An 18,722-nucleotide genomic window follows, 5' to 3' on the forward strand; every position below is an offset into this window, starting at 1 on the left:
GAATTGAGAAAGGGCCTTTATTTCTGGACCGCTTCACTTCCGCCATTTTTCTTCAACCTTTGACTCGCAATGAATCCTGGGATATGGAGGGTCACGAACGGTTTACCCGAGGCGTCATTCAAATCTGCTGCTGCGCAGCTGCGAGCGCGCACCAGGGGCTTCTATCGCCGCGTCTGCGCGTGCGTTCTCTGTGACTCACGTTCTTTTGCTTTGATCTGTCAGCCACGTCACAGGCAGGGAAACCCTTAAGTAGGGGGCTCTCACACAGAAACGTCACAGCTCATCTGTTTGCAAATGTTCAACAGTCGGCGTTCTCTAAAGCAAGAAAACTCGCACACTATTCACTTAAATCTAGAAAATCACAGTTGCGACACAACAATGGCACCACCCAGCAAAGACGAAACTTCATTCGTGGTCACACCAGAACAGATTATGCCACCAATCAACCAGTGCTTTGAAAGGCTCTCTGAAGTTCAGTGGAGCGAGATAGAAAATGGCACGTGCGACTCGGGCGTCCAAGCGGTGCTCGCTGATATGATTTCTGAAATCATTCAGATCGCCTCTGTCAGAATCCTTGAAATAAACCTTCCTGTTATTCAGGATCACATGACGAAGGAAGATCCGGAGCCTTTAGGTGCGGGGAAAATAAGCCCGTCCCTCGGAGACTCGATCTCAGCCGCCATCGCCAGCGCTCTTAACATCCCGGAACAGCGACATGAGAGCGCTGACGAGCTGACACGGATGGTTGAGGAAGAGATCTCCGAAAAGGTCAGCTCAACAATTGCCCTGATCGCAGAAAGCCCTGATTTGCCGCAAGACCCCGCCGTTTATGTTAGCGGCAAATTGAGTAATATTAAAAAGCTGCACCGCATGGTTTGCCACGCTGCCTCTTGCCTTAAAAGGCACGCACGTAAGCTGCGCTGCCGGTGCGTGTCAAGGGGGTCTGATTCCGGTTCAGAAAGCACGGATTCAAAGGTGTCAGTGCAATCAGCAATCACAGAGATTTCTGTGATTCTGTCATCAAGGAGCTCAGATGGAGAGATGACAGAAGGAGATAAAGGTTCAGATGATGAGGAGAAAGAAATTGAGCTCCCAGACCAATCAGCTCTAACAGAACAAGGCGAAATAAAACCCACTGCAGAGAGCCACAGTATCCGAGCTGCAACCCCAGTAGAACAGGTTGCAGCTGACATTGTAAATGAGATACTTGGAAACCTGGATTCAAGCAGTGAAGAGCTCTGTGACAGCTGTAGCTTACCCAAACCTGCCTTTAATGCAGGATTCATTATCAACAAGGTGAGAGACTTCTTTTCCAAATGTGTGCCGTCCACCTCTCACTCCGGCCTCAAAGCACGCAAACATCGCTTTTCCATGTTTGCGAAAAAACAATTTGAAAAGATGAAAAACGAGCTGAGACAAGAAATAAAGACAAACAGGAAATATTTTGTTTGTCTAAAAAACGTTTGCAAGCAGCCCAAGAGTGACACGGTGCCCTCCGATGAAAGCATAGCTGTCAGCCTCTCAGGGTCAGAGCCTCATAGTCCTCGTCCCCAGAGCGCAAATCAAGCCCGTTCCCAAAATATGCTTCTACGGTACATTCGTTTTTCTCCACTCGACTTTGGCGCCATTAGATCCCACGTTAATCGGTTGTTTGACAAACTAACTAAGAAAGAAGAGCTCTCCATTGAAAAAACCTTGGAAAACTTTAGAAATAGTGGGGTAACCAGAGACTTTACTGTGGACTTAACGGCAAAAGTGTTTGATCTACTGATGACGGATCGAATGTATGAAATCCCCGAACCTCTAATGGGTAGATCCCTCTCAGACACCGTCATCTCCAGGACTCCAAGACAAATACAAGGCTCAAAGCGTCCCTATTCTGCTGAAGTCCTCTATGTCCTCGTAGAAGATGCAGTAGAAAGGTTTCTACAGAAGCTTTTACTCTGGCTGGACAACGAAGACAAAGATCACGTGATTCAAATGGACAAGGTGTCTGAGGCTGTGAATGACATCCGAAACTTTATTAAAAGAACACAGACCCCAAAGCAGGAAACAGATTCAGCGAGCAGTGGTGAGGAATCTGTACCATCACCTCCAAGACGAAAATCTGGGAGCATTTCTCCAGAAAAATGCTCTCTGGCATCTAATATGTCCCCTCCAAGACCAAAATCTGGGATTTCTCTGGAGAAATGCTCTCTGGCATCTGATAAGTCCCCTCCAAGACCAAAATCTGGGATTTCTCTGGAGAAATGCTCTCTGGCATCTGATAAGTCCCCTCCAATGCCAAAATCTTGGAGCATTTCTCCAGAAAAATGCTCTCTGGCATCTGATATGTCCCCTCCAAGACCAAAATCTGGGAGCATTTCTCCAGAAAAATGTTCTTTGGCATCTGATAAGTCCCCTCCAAGACCAAAATCTGGGAGCATTTCTCCAGAAAAATGCTCTCTGGCATCACAAATTTCACCTGCAACGCCAAAATCTGGCATTGCACCTGCAGAGCATCCAGAAAAATGCTCTGCAGGTGTTTCAGGCTCTCTCGTGGTTTCCTCTAAAATGTCAGAGAATGGTTCTGTGTCAGTGGCATCTTCCGAGGTTGAGAAAACGTCTGATGACCTCGCCTTCTTCCTCTTCGCGAGCGTTCTTATAAAATCTAAATCTAAGACCAAACATTCTGTGTCTCTGTCAGCAGAACTAGACATGGCCATCAACCGTCTGAGAGACCTGATCAAGCCTGAACTCAGCAGCACAGAGTCCACCACGAGTCTCATCAATGACCAGAAACAGTTCATGAAGAAAATAGCCAAATCCCTCATCAGGGAGTTTGGCTCCCCAGAACGTGTCTTACATGCTGCGATGGAAAGTAATTCATCTTTTGATGAGGCTGTGATAAGGCATCTAAAAATCAGCCTGGGAGTCATCCCCAGTCCTCCAAAGAAATCCAAAATTTCCAGGTTCTTTTCAGCAGTGGGAAAAGCTCTGCGAAAGCCCTTTAGGTGGTGCATTAAAGCCAATGATGATTAAAATCACCATGCTGGCTTTCCCCCACTGCCCTGCTTCTTTTAACATCTTGAGGCAGAATTTTAGCACCAAATCAAAATTTAAACCATAACACGTCCCGGGGCTAGCGATGTCTCCGGTCGGGCGACCAAAATCTATCTCAGCCCCGCCCGTCGGGCGACCAAAATCTATCTCAGCCCCGCCCGTCGGGCGACCAAAATCTATCTCAGCCCCGCCCGTCGGGCTATATGATAGCTCATCGGGCAGGGCTGAGATAGATTTTGGTCGCCCGACCAGAGACATCACTAGCCCCAGGACGTCGGGCTAGCTATTTTGCGAGCCCTGATTTTTAAATTGGCCCTCAAATCCAAATTCTAACAACTGTAGTTCACGCCATCTCGTCTCCTTTTTGATTTCCATCCCCCCAACCGGTCGCAGCGGATGGCCGTCCCTTCTGAGCCCGGTTCCGTTGGAAGTTTCTTCCTGTTAAAGGGAGTTTTTCTTCCCCACAGTCGCCTCGTGCTTGCTCAGAGGGGAATCATTTGATTGTTGGGGTTCTCTGTAGTACTGTAGGGTTTTGACCTTACAGTACAAACAGGGAGGAGACTTTGTGATTTGGCGCTTTTAAAATATCTAATTCGGCATGAAATAAAAAAGAAATCTAAATGAAAATACATCCCAACTTTGTTTGTGTTTTTCTTCTGTTGTCAAATATGTAGAAAGTGTTGCACGTGTGATTTCAGTCATTTTGCATCAACATGTAGCCAACATGTGTCTGTTTGTGATCATGTTGCATCTGTTTTTGTCTGATTTGTGTCGTAGTTTAGTCAGTTTACATCTATTTGTGGACCAATTTAGTTGTCTTGCATGTATTTGTGGCAGAATGTGTGGATCCTGTTGGACAGTTTTGTCTTAATGCTTCACTTTGGTTGTTGGTGTTTTTGCTCATTTTGCTTCTAGATGTAGACCTTCCATTTTAGTCCCCGCCCATTCCAGAGAAACAGGCCTAGAAAACTCAGTTTTTAAGATAACTGTGGGAAATCATTTCACCCAGCCCCACACTTATCCTGCTCAGCTCCATCTGTGACACAGCAACTAAATACTGATAGCTGATCATACGCAGACTGGCATTAAAGGAAACACCACATAATAAACCTTTGTTAGCGCATTGAGAACTCATTACTATGACCTCAGGGTGCGGGAAGAGAGAGAGCATATAAGAGCATATATAAGAGCATATCCTTGCCATATAAGGATTCCCTTATATGGCAACATAATCCCCACCCTTATGTTGCCATATAAGGGAATCCCCACGGTTCTATAGCATGTTTTAAAGCTCAGGCGGACCCTCCCCCGAGGGGTGAGGCTGAATGTATATATGTAGGACTGAGGGAGGGGCTGCCCCTCAGATCTGCTGGTTACAATTGCAGGATCTCCCTCTGCGCAGAGGTTCGGTTAAATAAAAGCATTACAAGTGTTTGTGATGTCAGAGTTTCTTTTCAGCTGCGTAACAAACAGATGTGATTTATAACAGTTTGAATGTGAGTGTGCAGGTCTGTGAAGCCCCCTCCACACGATAATGAGGGTCTGTGGGTCTGTGGGTGGGTTGAGAAGGGAATTGTGTAGGGTGTGGTACATTCTTGACAGTTAATAACCCTGCAAGAGACAAAGAAGGAGCCGGAGGAGGTGGAGGTGTGGTGCTTCTTCTGGCCTCGCTGTGTTTTCATGTTCTCTCTATGAAGCTGTCACAGAAAGTGTTTCTCTCCTGTTTCTCATTCAATATTCAACGGTTGATTATTAGTTTGTTTACATTCTCACCTTCCTGTTTTTCTTTCAGTTCTATTATAACTGTTATTTTGCTGGTTACTTGTCTCCATCTTCTCTGATTGCCTTGCTGTATATTTGTAGCGCTGTCACGTCCCTGTAAACACACATTTCAGTGTTTAACCTGCAGAAACGTTGCTCCCTCTCATATCTTTGGTTTGTAAACTGTGACATTAATCTGAAGGAAATGTTCTCTGACCTTCATGTTTTCACTCAGACTCAGTTTCACACTTTTTTATACATGATTCCAAAAAAACAAACATATGTCACTGAGACAGATCAGCTTTAGAGTCATAAATAGTAACACATGAACAGTTACAGCCCGACTTTCACATAATCATTAACTGACTCGCACATCTGAACATCGTGTCTGCATGTGTGCTGAAATGGTGAAAAACATTCCCCATGAACCGGGAGAGCCTGCAGATCACATCGTGTCCTCGTCGTGATCATATCCCATCGACTGTGCCTCCTGCCATCAGCTCATGACCTGTAACACTGATGGCGGCTGAGAGGAGTTTGGATTTAATAAAGTAGCTGAAAACAAACTCCGCTCTTCCTGTTCTCAGTTTTCCAGGTGAAACATGATCTGACAGGACGGGTAAAGTCTGCAGAGCAGCATGTTAGAATATCCAGTAGAAATAAGGACATTTACAGCCTGATATCTGCAGCCTTACAGAATAAACTTGGCCTCTCCCTGTCTGTGCTCAGCTGTTGATAAATAATTCAGAGTTGCTGTTTCTGGCGCAGGTTTCTGTGCATTCCTCATTAGTGTGTCACTCGTGATCAGATTACACCCACAGCAACTCATGCTTCACCCAGTGATTCTTCCCCTGGATATCAGCTGTTTGAAGACTTTAAGGGGAAAGTCGCTGTCCCCCCTCCAGCGTGATGTAGAGGGCGACCAGAGGGGCGTTAAGGGTCGCTGACCAGAACCATGTGCACTGCTACCTAACCAGCGTCAAACCTAATTTACAAGTCATTTGGTATCTTCCAAACAAGCTCACTTCCTGTTTTACTGACCTCTGAGGTTAAGAGTCCACCACAAAAATGTTCTTTTAGTTTCCAGCAGCACTCAGTGTCTGTAGTTATCAGTAATACCAACTTCACCATAACAGTCTAATAAGTTCAGTCTTTATTGGCATGCAAATATAAATAAATTCATTGTTAAAAATTACAGATTAATGTGCCATTAGTTACATGTTAATTACATGTTAATTACATGTTTGCAGAATATCACAGAATATGTGGGCAGAAGAAAAAAAATTAGCTGTCATATACTACTAAAGTAAAAGTGACATCACACAGGGACAGGTGCATTATGGACTTTATAAACTAATAAATGTTGTTGAACATCAGTGGTCACGTTTAGTTCCAGAACAGGACAGAAACCAAAGCTTCAAACGTATAAAACCACCAGATATAGGCGCACTTAATAATGATAATAATAATAATAATGATAATAATAATGATGCTGAACTGATATTAAGGGGAAGATTTGACCAATAAGAAGTAGATAAATAATAAACAGCACAGACAGGTCAGATCCTTGGGTGTGAGTTCAGAGAATGAACTGCGTGTGGACATTTACGAGACTGTTTCTGTGCTGAGGAGGTGGAAACCACATGTTATTGTTCATGAAGGTTATTGGCAGAGAGGTGAGCATGAACATCAGAAGCCACCGTTTCCACCAGGATTTCAAACAAACTGGACGCAGGACAAAAGCTACTGAATCCCTGGATTGTGCATGAGTGCAGTTATTACAGCTGAGAGACGAACAGATGCCAGAGGTGAGGCGTAAGCTGGCTTTAACTGAGTCAGCAGAAAAGAGGGTCTGATTGATGGATGGATGGATCTCTGATTAAGATCATTTCAGTATTCAGCAGTATTACAGTGAGCTGGCGAGTACATATGAGGTGCAGAGAGCTGGCTGTTGAGAACTCGGCTCCAGAGCTGCTTTGACCCGACCTGGTTGGACCTGTTAAAGGAGTAGATGTTGCTGCTGAGTGTCCTTGTAATGTTGAATATGGTTATTACCAGTGTTGGGAAGTAATGGAGTACATGTACCGCCGTTACGTATTTAAAATACAAAATATGAGTAACTGTATTCAGTTACAGTTACCGTTTAAAAAGGTGGTATTTAGAATACAGTTACTTTGTTGAAATAAATGGATTACACGGCGGTACTTCCCTGTTTCATGTGTTCGGCCGTCCCCTCGCTATTTTCTGTAAACCCAAACAAAACAATAGGCAGAGTGTTACAGGTATCGCATGTATGAAGCATGTAAATATAATAATAACCACTGCAGCCAAGAACAGTGCCTGACGAGCCCAGTTGTAAGTAAGCTATTAAGACTCGACTGTACACCGTGTTCGTGTTTTCCTCCAAAAACAATAAGTTCTGTTGGAGCAGCCTTTCAACGCCTCTCTCTGTCTCTCGCTAGCAAAGTTGACCCAGACAACAAAGTAAAGCTAGTTTTCAGCTACGAGCCCGACACGAACCCGACGTATTAGCCAGAGGTCCCTTTACTACGGTTCGGATTGTTTTATATATGCGAGGAATAGTTTCTATACGAGATCGCTGCAAAAAGTGCAGCCTTACCTAATGTCCACCTACCGTTACTCATTTATATTAAGATTTAAACATCTAGCTGGTGTTGGTGTGGAGAGTAGCCTTCAGTAACAGTAATAAATCACAGCAATAGTACATTCATGTAGTTGTAAACAGCATGATAATATATGAAGTAATCCAAAGTATTCAGAATACGTTACTCTCATTGAGTAACGTAACAGAATACGTTACAGAATACATTTTGGGGCATGTCATCTGTAATGGAATACATGTTAAAAGTAACCTTCCCAACAATGATCATTACACAAAAAAGTCTTTTTTGTAACAGAGGTTCAGATGATGTTGCTCCACACTGCTGCTGATGGAGAACCAGAGGACGGCTCTGGACCAATGGGAGATTTATGGGAAGATCACCTGACAAGCAACAGGTGACACTAGTCTGCAGGCAGAAGGAAGGACCCACATGCTGAGCAATGGAAAGGTTTGAACGGGTTTATTTATAAACGAGGTTATGATATTTCCAAGAATACACACAGAAAACCAAGAGTGGGAGAACAAGACAGAAAACATGAAGGATGAAATGTTTTTGGGAACCAGTCTGAACATAAATCACCAAAAGTATCAGCCAACAGTCCGGGTGAGACTCCTCCACCAGCCTGCACAGTCTGGGCTGAAGAAGGAAGATCATTTTAACACTGGATGGAGAAAACACGACTGACTCGCTGCACGTCTTGTGGTACAAAATTGTGTAACTCAAAAGTGAAACTTGGTTGATCTCTTTCACACGAAGCCGATGTTTGGACATCACGGCTGCTTCGCTGCATTCAATCGACAGCTTTAACTACGAAACCAGTTCAGCTGTACCTGAGCTGAGTGTGTTAGTCGTTTTTAAATCATTGACTCATTTCCCAAACTCCTTCATGCACAGACTTTTATTAGCTGCAGGAAGTGAAAACAAGCTTTGCTGTGAATTCAACTGAAATGTGAGACTCAATAACAGAAATCTAACAGGGTGACACAGAGGCACATGCAGTTCATAAAATAAATGAAATAAATAAAACGAAAGCAACTAATTCAGTCAAAAAAACAATAACCTGAATTTTTTCTTTCTGGAAACTCTCGATTGGGAATTTCTCGTGTGGTCTCAGGTATTTTCAGCATCGTTGTCCTTGATCATGCGATGGGCCTCCAGCTTATCGTATACTGTGGTCAGGTTGGTGTGGTAGATCGTGGTTGATGACTCCCCCTGTAGAGGAGAAAGTAGAGGCGTCAGATAACAGAGTAAAGTGGAAGAGATGAAACAGATACTGCTGTTCCTGTAACAGCGTCAGGGCCTTCCTGTTGTCCAGAGTCCTGCTGATGTAAACAGCTACTGAGCACGACTCAATAAATGGCAGGAAATGAGCTTCAAGGTTATCGTTTTATTTTCCTTGGAAAAAAGAAGGATTTCTGCAAAATGTTCATGTCAGGCAAACAACGCAGACGCCACACCATCTGATTGGCAGATGACCTGTGCACACCTGAGCCTTTGTGTGCTGCAGCTGCTATTTGCATTCAGTTTCCAGGAAGTGGTGAGAACAAACACAGCATGTTTGCTAACAGACACATGATGATCTGCCCTGGAGACAGAGCTGCTAACGATAGAGTTTCTCAGTGAAACATCACCAACCTGTCTGTTGTTGCTTATTTGTATTTCACTATATTGGACCTCTTCCTGTGTGCCTGCGGGACCTGCAAAATACACAAAGCTGAAGTTAGATTTAAACTGATAACACTTTAAAAGCACAAACTGACAAGAAAAAGTGAAACAAAAATGTGAAAGAACAGAAAATAATCAGGTCGTGGACGTGTCACGGGGTGGAAAGGGACAAGTTTCTAGGTTTTTTTTACTATGCATGTTTTGCTGTGTTTTATCGTTTTTAATATTTTAATATTGTACATTGGTTTATATTTTATGAGTTTTATTGCATGTTTTTTATGGTATTTGATGACTTGTCCTGGAAAGACTCCGCCCCTACCTAATTACAAACCTAATCACACCTGGGAGGTCCCGGAGGCCAATAAGAGGGCCTGGCAGACCACAAAACTGGGGCTTGAGGAACACGGCTGGAAAAAGAGAGGCTTGAGAGACGGCAGGAGTGAGTGGTGTCCGGCGGTGGCGCCGCCTGCAAGCCCGGAGGGCTGGTGGAGCTTGGCGTCAAGCGGAGAGAGGAGGATACAGCGCCGGCAATCGAGAGACGCAGAGCGAGCGGCCGATTGCTGCAGCAACGCGAGACCCGAGTACGCGTCTGTGGAGAATTGGAGGCGACGAGACGGGCCGGTGCCGAGTGACATCTATAAAGAAGCGGCGGGCAGAGTTGAGAGCTCTGCCCACCCGGGGTAAGTCTCTGGACTTTCCCCTGTTAACGATTGAAAGCTGTCTGAAAGAATAGTAACTGCCGCTGCCTCCCTCCTTTAGCGCACCGGGGCGCAGAACGTGGGAAGGAAGGCGAGGACGCCGCCGGGTTCCCCTCCTGCACCGCTCCGCTGGATTTTTTTTAACTTTTTAGTGACTTTTATATCGTGGCGGACGCCACCGGATTTTAATGTTGTGTTTTATTTATTTTTATTGTGTTGTTCCCTGGCCAGGGTTGTTTTAATTCATTTTACACTTTTAACTATTTAAATATAATAAATTATATTTTAATTATACAGTTTTAAAGTTGTGTGCTTTCCCTTGGCGGCCCCACTGCTCTATCCGTTTTGGAGGAAGGTTTCCCCTCCTTTAAACGAACACTGGAAAAAAAAACATCACCTTCCCTCCGTTACAGACGCATGGAGGCAATAAAATGCTTCTGATGATTTATGATCCAGAGGAGAAAAAAGAGGAATCAGGAATAAACTGTCAAAAGTCACGCGAGAAAACCCCTAAAAAACCGAACCGCAGCAAAGCTGGAAACCAGGGCAGCAAAGATTTGTTGGAAAATGAGGAAAACTGTGGGGAAGTCCATCCTGTTACAAAGTAAACCACACCAGACACACCTCTGCTGGCTTTTCAGACATCACAGCTCTCTTTACAATCCTGCAGCGTCTTTAGTTTAGAAAACTCTATGAGAAGACAGCTGCTGCTGCCTGCAGCTGCAGATTTGAACTGAATGCTAGAAAATGAAAGCACATGGAAACAATAACACACAAAGACGCTGTGAGGTTTGTACCAGTCAGCACGAACTGTTAAATACAACTTTGTTGATAAAAACTGAAGAGAAAGTTCTTCATGTGTATATAAAACGAGTCTCAGTGAAACCAGAGATTCATGTTCATGAAACAAATGTCTCCATAGTAACTGTTTGCATCACATCCTCCGTCGGGCAGGTGACGCTGGTGGTCATAGAAACACTTCAGGTGCTTGGCTGCACAAAGGAAAGATACATGACCTTCAGACTCACAAACATACCTGTGCTGTGTGCTCGGCTGACTCTAGATGAGCGTTGACTCATGCAAACGCTGAGCGAGCACAGACACGTCGAGGCCTGAAGCAAACTTGCAAAAACAAAGAACAGGAGTAGAGAAGAAACTGTTCACCTCCATGTAACATCTGGCAGATGTTCTGACGTTCATAAAAGAAGTTCTAAGTTCCCCTCTGCTTTTAATTAAAACGAGCTTCCTCTTATAATTACCTGTAATACAGCAGCAGCGCTGCACCGATGCGAACACTAATCGACCGCGTGCATACGTTTTAAGCAAAGTGTTAAATTCACGAGTTAAAAAGGTAAAAATAAGCATCTATATTTCTGTACCCAGTGTGCATGTGCAGGCTGTTTCTAAAAGCAGCATGATGTGAGGTTACTGACACCTGATAACGAGCAGAGGGTTCCAATCTCACAGTCTTTCTAACTTCATCTACAGACTTCCTGTCTGCTATCAAGTGTTACTTCCCCTCCTGCTCCTCTTCTCGGTTTGCTTCACCAGCTCTGTGCAGGCTTCAGGTATGAACTTTGACCCTCGTGCATCAGTGGAGTGTGACCCTGCAGCGCTGCAAAGTGTTGAACCTCTGAGGAGCCGCAGCTTTGCTCTTTACGTGCCCACCACTGAGTCGAGCTACATCAAAGCTCTCAAAGATTGTTTGCAATCTACTCTGATTAATCACACAATCAGATCAAATCAAATCACCTGGTGGAGTTAATGAAACTTAAAGAAACTTTAGAAATATAATAGTAGAGCCTGAAATATGAGGCTGATGTTTGCTGGTATTAACTGTTTGCTGATAAAGCTGCAGACTTCTTTAAGTTGCTTGAAGACGTTTCACCTTCATCCGAGAAGCTTCTTCAGTTCTAAGGTCAAATGGTGGAGAGTCCCAGATTTAAACCTAGTGGGAGTTTCCCCCACAGAGGGACAAAAGGACCCCCTGATGATCCTCTACCTAATCACATGAGCCAAGGTGTGAAACTGGGTGTGGGTCCCAATCAGCCAGAGTTTCGGGTGAGCTCATTGTGAAACCTGGCCCCACCTTATCATGTGATTTCCTGAGGTCAGATGGCCCAGGATGTGAGTGGGCGTTAAGGCGTCTGGGAAGGATCTCAAAACTGGATTATAGATGGCAGAGAGTTGGTGTCGTAAACCACCGCCTCTGTTCAAAGATGGTCGCTCACAGTGGACATAGATGCTTCTTTCACTCCTCTTTCAAACCATCTGTCCTCTCTGTCCAAAATGTGAACGTTGGCATCCTCAAACAGTGACCTTTGACCTTTAGATGCAGATGGACAGCTGAGTCTTGTCCTGTGGAGGTGGCTCTTCTGTGTTGTGCCATGCGCTTGTGACGTGGCTGTTTGGTCTCTCCGATGTAGAGGTCTGGGCATTCCTCGCCGCACTGTACAGCAAACACCACATTGTTACGTCTGTGTTTTGGAGTTTTGTCTTTCGGGTGAACCAGTTTCTGTCTGAGCGTGTTGCTGGGTCTGAAGTACACCGGGATGTCATGCTTGGAGAAAACTCTGAGTTTCTCTGATAAACCGGCTACATAGGGGATGACAATGTTGTTGCGTCTGTCCTTCTTATCCTCCCTCGCTGGTGTCTGATCTTCTTTTCTGTGCCTCTTTGCTGACTTTAAGAACGCCCATTTAGGATAGACACACGTTTTAAGAGTTTCCTTTACATGTGTGTGTTTCTTCTTTTTCCTTCAGGCTCAGAGGGAACATGTTCTGCCCGGTGGTGTAGGGTCCTGATTACTCCAAGTTTGTGTTCCAGATTTGAACTCATAAATAAAACACAAAACAAATGTTAGAGAAACCATCTCATGTTTCATGTGTCTGATGGGAAAAACCAAACTTTGGCTGACGTAGTTTTGAATCACCAAAGTTCAAACATGGCTGCTACAACAGTTCATCTTCCTTTGTAACACACTGGACACTTCTCCATGTTTCTGATTGGTCAGATGCTGCCAGACCCGCCCCTTTCACATGAGCTCGCAGGACAAACCCTGAGTTAATCTCATGAGGCGACAACCAGCTTTGTGTAACAGCTGATGTTTGGGTGATCCTGATGATGGAAAGATAACAACTGTAACTCGTCATAACTCACTTTGATTATCTAACACACTTTTCTCAGGCTTCTGTATGAAATCTGTGTTTTTATATCTGGAAACTGAACTTGAGTATTTTTAAAGCTTCTTTTGAAAATTTGCAGTTTAGATCAAACTGCCTGGACTTGACTTGAAGTAACAACTATGATGACCAATAACAGTTTAACATTAACAGACACTGAAGAACCAACAGCAGTCACGACTGAAACACTTTCACCACCAGAGCCAGGAAGTAACAAACAGAGATGGGCAGTAACGCGTTACTTGTAACACGTTACTGTAATCCGATTACTTTTTTCAAGTAACGAGTAAAGTAAGGGATTACTATTGCAAAAATGGTAATTAGATTACCGTTACTTTCCCGTAGAAACGCTGCGTTACTGCGTTACTAAAACCGTGATTTTTTGCGAGAATGTCTCATGACAGTGACGTAAGCGAGTGCGACGTTCGTGACAACAGCTGTGTGCAGATCAACAATGGATCATATATCAAGTGCAGAGAGAGTATGAGCGTGCAGCGTTTAAAGCGTGGAAGTACTGACCTTACTTTGAGTTTGATTCCATAAAAAGTGACAAAAACATTAGTGTCCGCTGTGCGTGGGAAGAAAACTTCTTTTTACAGTGAAAAAACCCCTAAACTTCCAAACAAGCACCGAGTAGCTACGACGTAATGGGAAACTCACAGAGAAACTCGCGGATTCTTCCACTGACCGCTGCACACCTGCACCAGGGTAAACCTCCGCCTACCCCACTCCTGCTTTACAGGTGAAAATAGAGCAACAGGACCGCTAGTCTTTGACTTTATTTATTTTCTGCTGTGTTTTACTTGCATCTATTTGAAAGACTGAGTGTAAACACTAATATATATATATATATATATATATATATATATATATATATTATGTGCTGGAATGTGCAGAAAATAGGTTTAAATGTTAAACTAATTTCTTCAAGTCAGAGAATGTTGCATATAATTAAATTTTTGCTTGATGCATAAAGTTAAAAGATTAAAACTAATAAAACAAGTTTTAAAAAGAGACTTTTCCATTTGATTACATTTTGTATGATGATTATGCAGAAAAAGTAGAATTGGGCTGAAAGATCTATCGCTTTATCACCTATTCAGGTTGTAAATCGTGTTTTTAAAAAGTAACTAAGTAACTAAGTAATTAATTACTCTTGAAAATAAGTAATCAGTAAAGTAACAGGATTACTTTTTGGGGGAAGTAATCAGTAATTAGTTACTGATTACTTTTTTCAAGTAACTTGACCAACACTGGTAACAAAGTACAAATACTCTGTTACTGCATGTAAGTGGATTTTTTTGGTGTGTCTACATTTACCTCTTTAAAAAACAGACTCGTTACTTTCGGTACTTCAGCGTCTCGCCTTGCAGAAGAGGAGCGAGCATAAAGGGAGAAACATGTCAGGTCATTTAAAATGCAGCCTTTCTATCAGCTCAACAAACTGTTTGTGTTCAGTTTGTCTCACAGTGTTGCAGCCAAAGGTCCAGCTGCTGATTTCACAGGGAGAGAAAAGTGTTTGTACAGAAATATTTACATCTTCAAACTGCAGCAACACATAGAATAAAAGAGAAAGATTAACGTAACTGATACTGATGTTAACATCTGGATCGAACAGCCAATAAAAACTAAACTTGTCAACTTCATCGTGAAGCAAAACACAGTCCAGATCCCACCAGGTGGAGGTGCATGAAGCAAAGTGAACTAACTGCAGAACTACAGGTGATAGTTTCAACATCGACCTGCAGATGATCCATGATGATGTTCTTAAAGGACTTCAGAGTAAAAGCTACTAACAGGACAAAGACGTGAAGCTGATGCTGTTCGTCTTTGGCTCATTAGGTCGGCCGGGAAGTTGAAATCGCTTTGATAACAAAGTGAAAGGTACAGTTTAACGTACTTTAATAACAGATTCTTCTTTATATAAGATCAGCTGTGTGAATTCAGCTGAAAACATCACATGATAACGTCCAGAAGCCTTCAGAGCTCACACACTGCTTCTCATTGAAAACAGTTGGTGGGTGCGGTTCGTTTGCCGCTGCTCTGGCTCCTCGATGCTCGTGTCCTCTTTCACTTTCCTGCATTAACGTCTGACCCTCCTCCACATTACATCCTGCCTCGCCCTCCTCTTCCTTCCTGACGTATGAAAGTCCTGCTGTCCACACACAGACTGAATGTTTGGAAAAGGTTCAAACTGCTGCAGATTTCTGAAAACCTTTGAAGTTTTCAGGTAAGAAAATCATATGAAAGAAACTATTTTATTTTTAACAATAGAAACATAATCGCTACATAAAACGATCACTTATTGCTGAAACAGACGTCCTTGTGTTTGAATCAACCCCCACAAATGTAGCATCACTGGGGGGTCCAGGATGTCCTCTTAACAGCACAGTAGGATCACATTAATCACTAAAGTTTGCCTGATGTAGATCTCTCAGACACACGTCTCCCACAGAGGGCGAGTATCAATCAAGGTTATTGATTTTTAATCATTGCTGATGTGAGCGGGCAGCACTGAGAGGAAGACGAGTCACAAGTAGAAGCAGAAGCACAAAGACAGATTCACTGATGTTATCATCAAAACTATGAAGAAACAGAAGGACTGTTCATGGACACAGGATCAAACAGGAAGTGGACACAGGATCAAACAGGAAGTGGACACAGCTGGGGAACGAGGTGCAGGTAATCAAGACAATGAAAGAACTACAAAGTAAAACATGGACAAAAACCACTGAAGCAGGAAGACATGAACATAAAAACACTAAACATGAGGAGACTGTGTCAAAAAGGAAAACAGGAATAATGTTTGAAAACTCTGCAGGGAAGGAAACAAAGAAGGAAACAAAGAAGGAAACCAGGATATCATCACACTTCACTCTGACACTGAAAGTGACCCAATAATCTCACAAGACATGAAAGTCACAGAACAAGTCACGCAGATAGGAAGACGATTCGTTCTCAGTGTTAATAGATACAGGAAACCAAACGTTAGCTTAACAATGAAACTCCCGGAGCTTCTGGAACAAAACCACACGACCACGACACACAACCGCACAGAGTCCCACATCCTGCTTTTAGTACTTGAGTCCAGAGTGGGCATGTCCTCCTGAGACCAGCCTGCTCATCACGTCCTCTGTAGTGGATTCAATACTTTTGTTCTCAGGAGGACAAACGACGACAGAGCCAAAGGAGTTAATGAGCAGAGACATTTGCAGTTATGAAGTGAACAGAGGTTTAGCTTCAGTACGAGTCATTGTCACTGTGGTCAACTTTATGCTTTTCAGTCAGTTCCTGTTGTCATATATAACACGCACAGTTTACATGCGAATGGAGATTTAAATGACTTAAATGAGTAAATGCACTTTAACTTTTGCTCCAAGCTTGGCTCGTCAGGTTTAGTCAGATGTGATCAAACACAGAGCTCACAGTGACAGCTGCATGAGTCTCCTCTGTGACACATCACGGCAGCATCGAGCCGTCAGCCTCGGCGGCTGTTCTTAGTGCTGATAGTGATGCACTGGAAGCAGCTCATAGTCCCACTAACAGGACAAAGACTCTACTGAAGTCAGTTAAACACAGACGTGTTACAGCTGAGTGGACTCAAATGTGTTTTTGTCTAATATCATCAGAGCTTATATTATATTTTTACATGCTGTGGAGCCATTTTTGGGAGCATTTCAAGTTGCTATACATCAATACAACCATTACAGCCCAGATTTTAATAATATGTCTGCATTAAGTGCATAGAAATTACATAAATTGCAAAAAAGTGCAATAAACTACAAACAAATTGAAAATCGTTTTTGTTTTTTTAACATATATTTCTAGTTAGAAAAATTTAAGAGGCTTATCCCTCAAAACTGTAAATACAAAAAAGTTGCACAAAATAGTTTCCCACCACAGGAAATTTATTTTGAGTGTCTTCATAGTTTTATTTTTGAAATACACCAATTTTTATACACTGCAGGAAAAACGAAAATAAATATTATAGTGCAGATTTGCAAAAAAGCAGCATATGCATCAAAATAAACTATTTCCAGCAGTGCAATATGAGTCCTAAGCATCCCAGAAACGACACAGAAAGTCATAAAGTCAAAGATAACTTTTAAAAACACCAGTGTAGGCTCATGAGGCCTTGATGGTAAAAAAAACTACATTTCCGCAAAATAACGTCACTTCCGGTTTCGGGCAGGTCATGGCGGACATGTGATAGTTCGTGCTGATGGACCTAGGAAGTGTTACGAACAGCTGATCGGATCGGCAAAGTGTGTTTCTGGAATATTATGTTTTTGTTGCTGCAAGTGCTTTTTATGCAGTTTTTGCAAAGCTATATGTGGAAGGAAACTGTGACCGAGGACAAGCTGATGGCATAAGATGTAAGTACAACTCCTCCGGTTTCTTATGCAAAAAAAGAATTGCACTAGCTTACGTGGTTGCAGAGCTACCGGGATTTAAAAATAGTTAAGCAAAACGGAGCGTGCCGCTCTGACCGGTTTTAAAGGGTTAAGCTAGAACATAACAATGGCATCACAGAATAGAAACACGCAGTAAAGAGACGCTGTCACAGAGTGAAGACGTGATCGTCTACAAAGGAAGTCAACACGTTTCCAGACAGTCCTGGAAAGCCTCACAGAGCTGCACAAGTTCACATCACTGACAGACTGCTGGTTCTTTGCATTTAAACTTTATGAAAGCAGCACTTTGACATGTGTGGCAACTTCAGATAAGGATTCACTGAGGCAGGAGAGGCTGTCGGTGCTGAGGCTGACAGAAAAGTATAACTGGGTGTCATCTGCATAGCAACAGAGAATTCACCGATACCATTAACTGGTCCAAGGATTGATCCCTGCGGGACTCCACACAGCAGCGGTGCAGACGAGGACTCACACTGATTCATATGAAGTCTGAAGTATCGCTTTGATAAAGTGAAGAAAAGCATTTGAGAGCAGCAGCGATGAGCAGCCTGATCAACAAGGCTGCAGACACGTCGAGCAGGAAACAAACGTCTTCACCTCTGAGTGCAGAAGCATCATTAGTAACTTTACTAACGCCGTGTTTCTGCCTGTAACTGGAATTTACTGAAGATGTTTCCTCCAACAATCTGAAGAAGTTGACAAACAAAAACTTTTAAAGGATTTTGGAAATAAACAAGTTTGGAAATCGGCCATCAAACGTCTGAAACAGTGGGATAGTTTTTTCCAGCAGAGCAAAGACACCGGCTGCTTTAACCCTTTAAGACCTACCATAGAACCAAGTCCGCCAGAGCTTATATTATATTTTTACATGCTGTGGAGCCATTTTTGGGAGCATTTCAAGTTGCTATACAACTGGCATCTTTGTGGTTGTAGTTTACAAGTGGAAACATTACAAAGTAAAAGGTATATTTTACATTTATACACATGCAGAAAGTCATCCACTCAAATGTGCATGCGAAAAGAGCATAACCGTGTTCTATGCTTTGTGTTTTCAGAAGATGAAGCCACTGAGGGCAGAAATGCACCCAAGGCAGAAGGTTTAGAGGAAGTGATTGGTGCAATGGAAAATGATGTTAGAAAACTAAAGTACAAATTGTGTCATATCTATAACATGTCTCACCATAAACTTACAGGATAACGCAAAAAACCCCCAATTGATTCTTAGTTGTGTTTAATACAATACCGTGCAAAAGTCTTGAGTCATTTTGTTTAAAAAGGCCCAGACTTGTAATTTTTTAAAATTGCCCTTAAGCCACAGTTCTCCAGGAATTCTGA

The 18,722-nt window shown here is 43.0% G+C and overlaps 1 protein-coding gene across 1 annotated transcript; it reads left to right on the top strand.

The window, feature by feature from the left end:
- Positions 1 to 261: 261 nt before the first annotated feature.
- LOC148102582 (uncharacterized) lies at positions 262 to 3,158 on the top strand. The gene has a single exon (XM_087841950.1). It carries the CDS (start codon positions 295 to 297, stop codon positions 3,019 to 3,021), a length of 2,727 nt encoding a protein of 908 aa, XP_087698076.1. The 5' UTR covers positions 262 to 294; the 3' UTR covers positions 3,022 to 3,158.
- Positions 3,159 to 18,722: the final 15,564 nt, after the last annotated feature.

The sequence above is a fragment of the Neolamprologus brichardi genome, chromosome 6, assembly GCF_056152115.1.
Source record: "Neolamprologus brichardi isolate AB-2024 chromosome 6, ASM5615211v1, whole genome shotgun sequence".
NCBI lineage: Eukaryota > Metazoa > Chordata > Actinopteri > Cichliformes > Cichlidae > Neolamprologus > Neolamprologus brichardi.

Excerpts from the sequence above, each read along its gene's own strand:
- LOC148102582 (XM_087841950.1), top strand. The coding sequence starts at position 295 with ATGTTCAACAGTCGGCGTTCTCTAAAGCAAGAAAACTCGCACACTATT.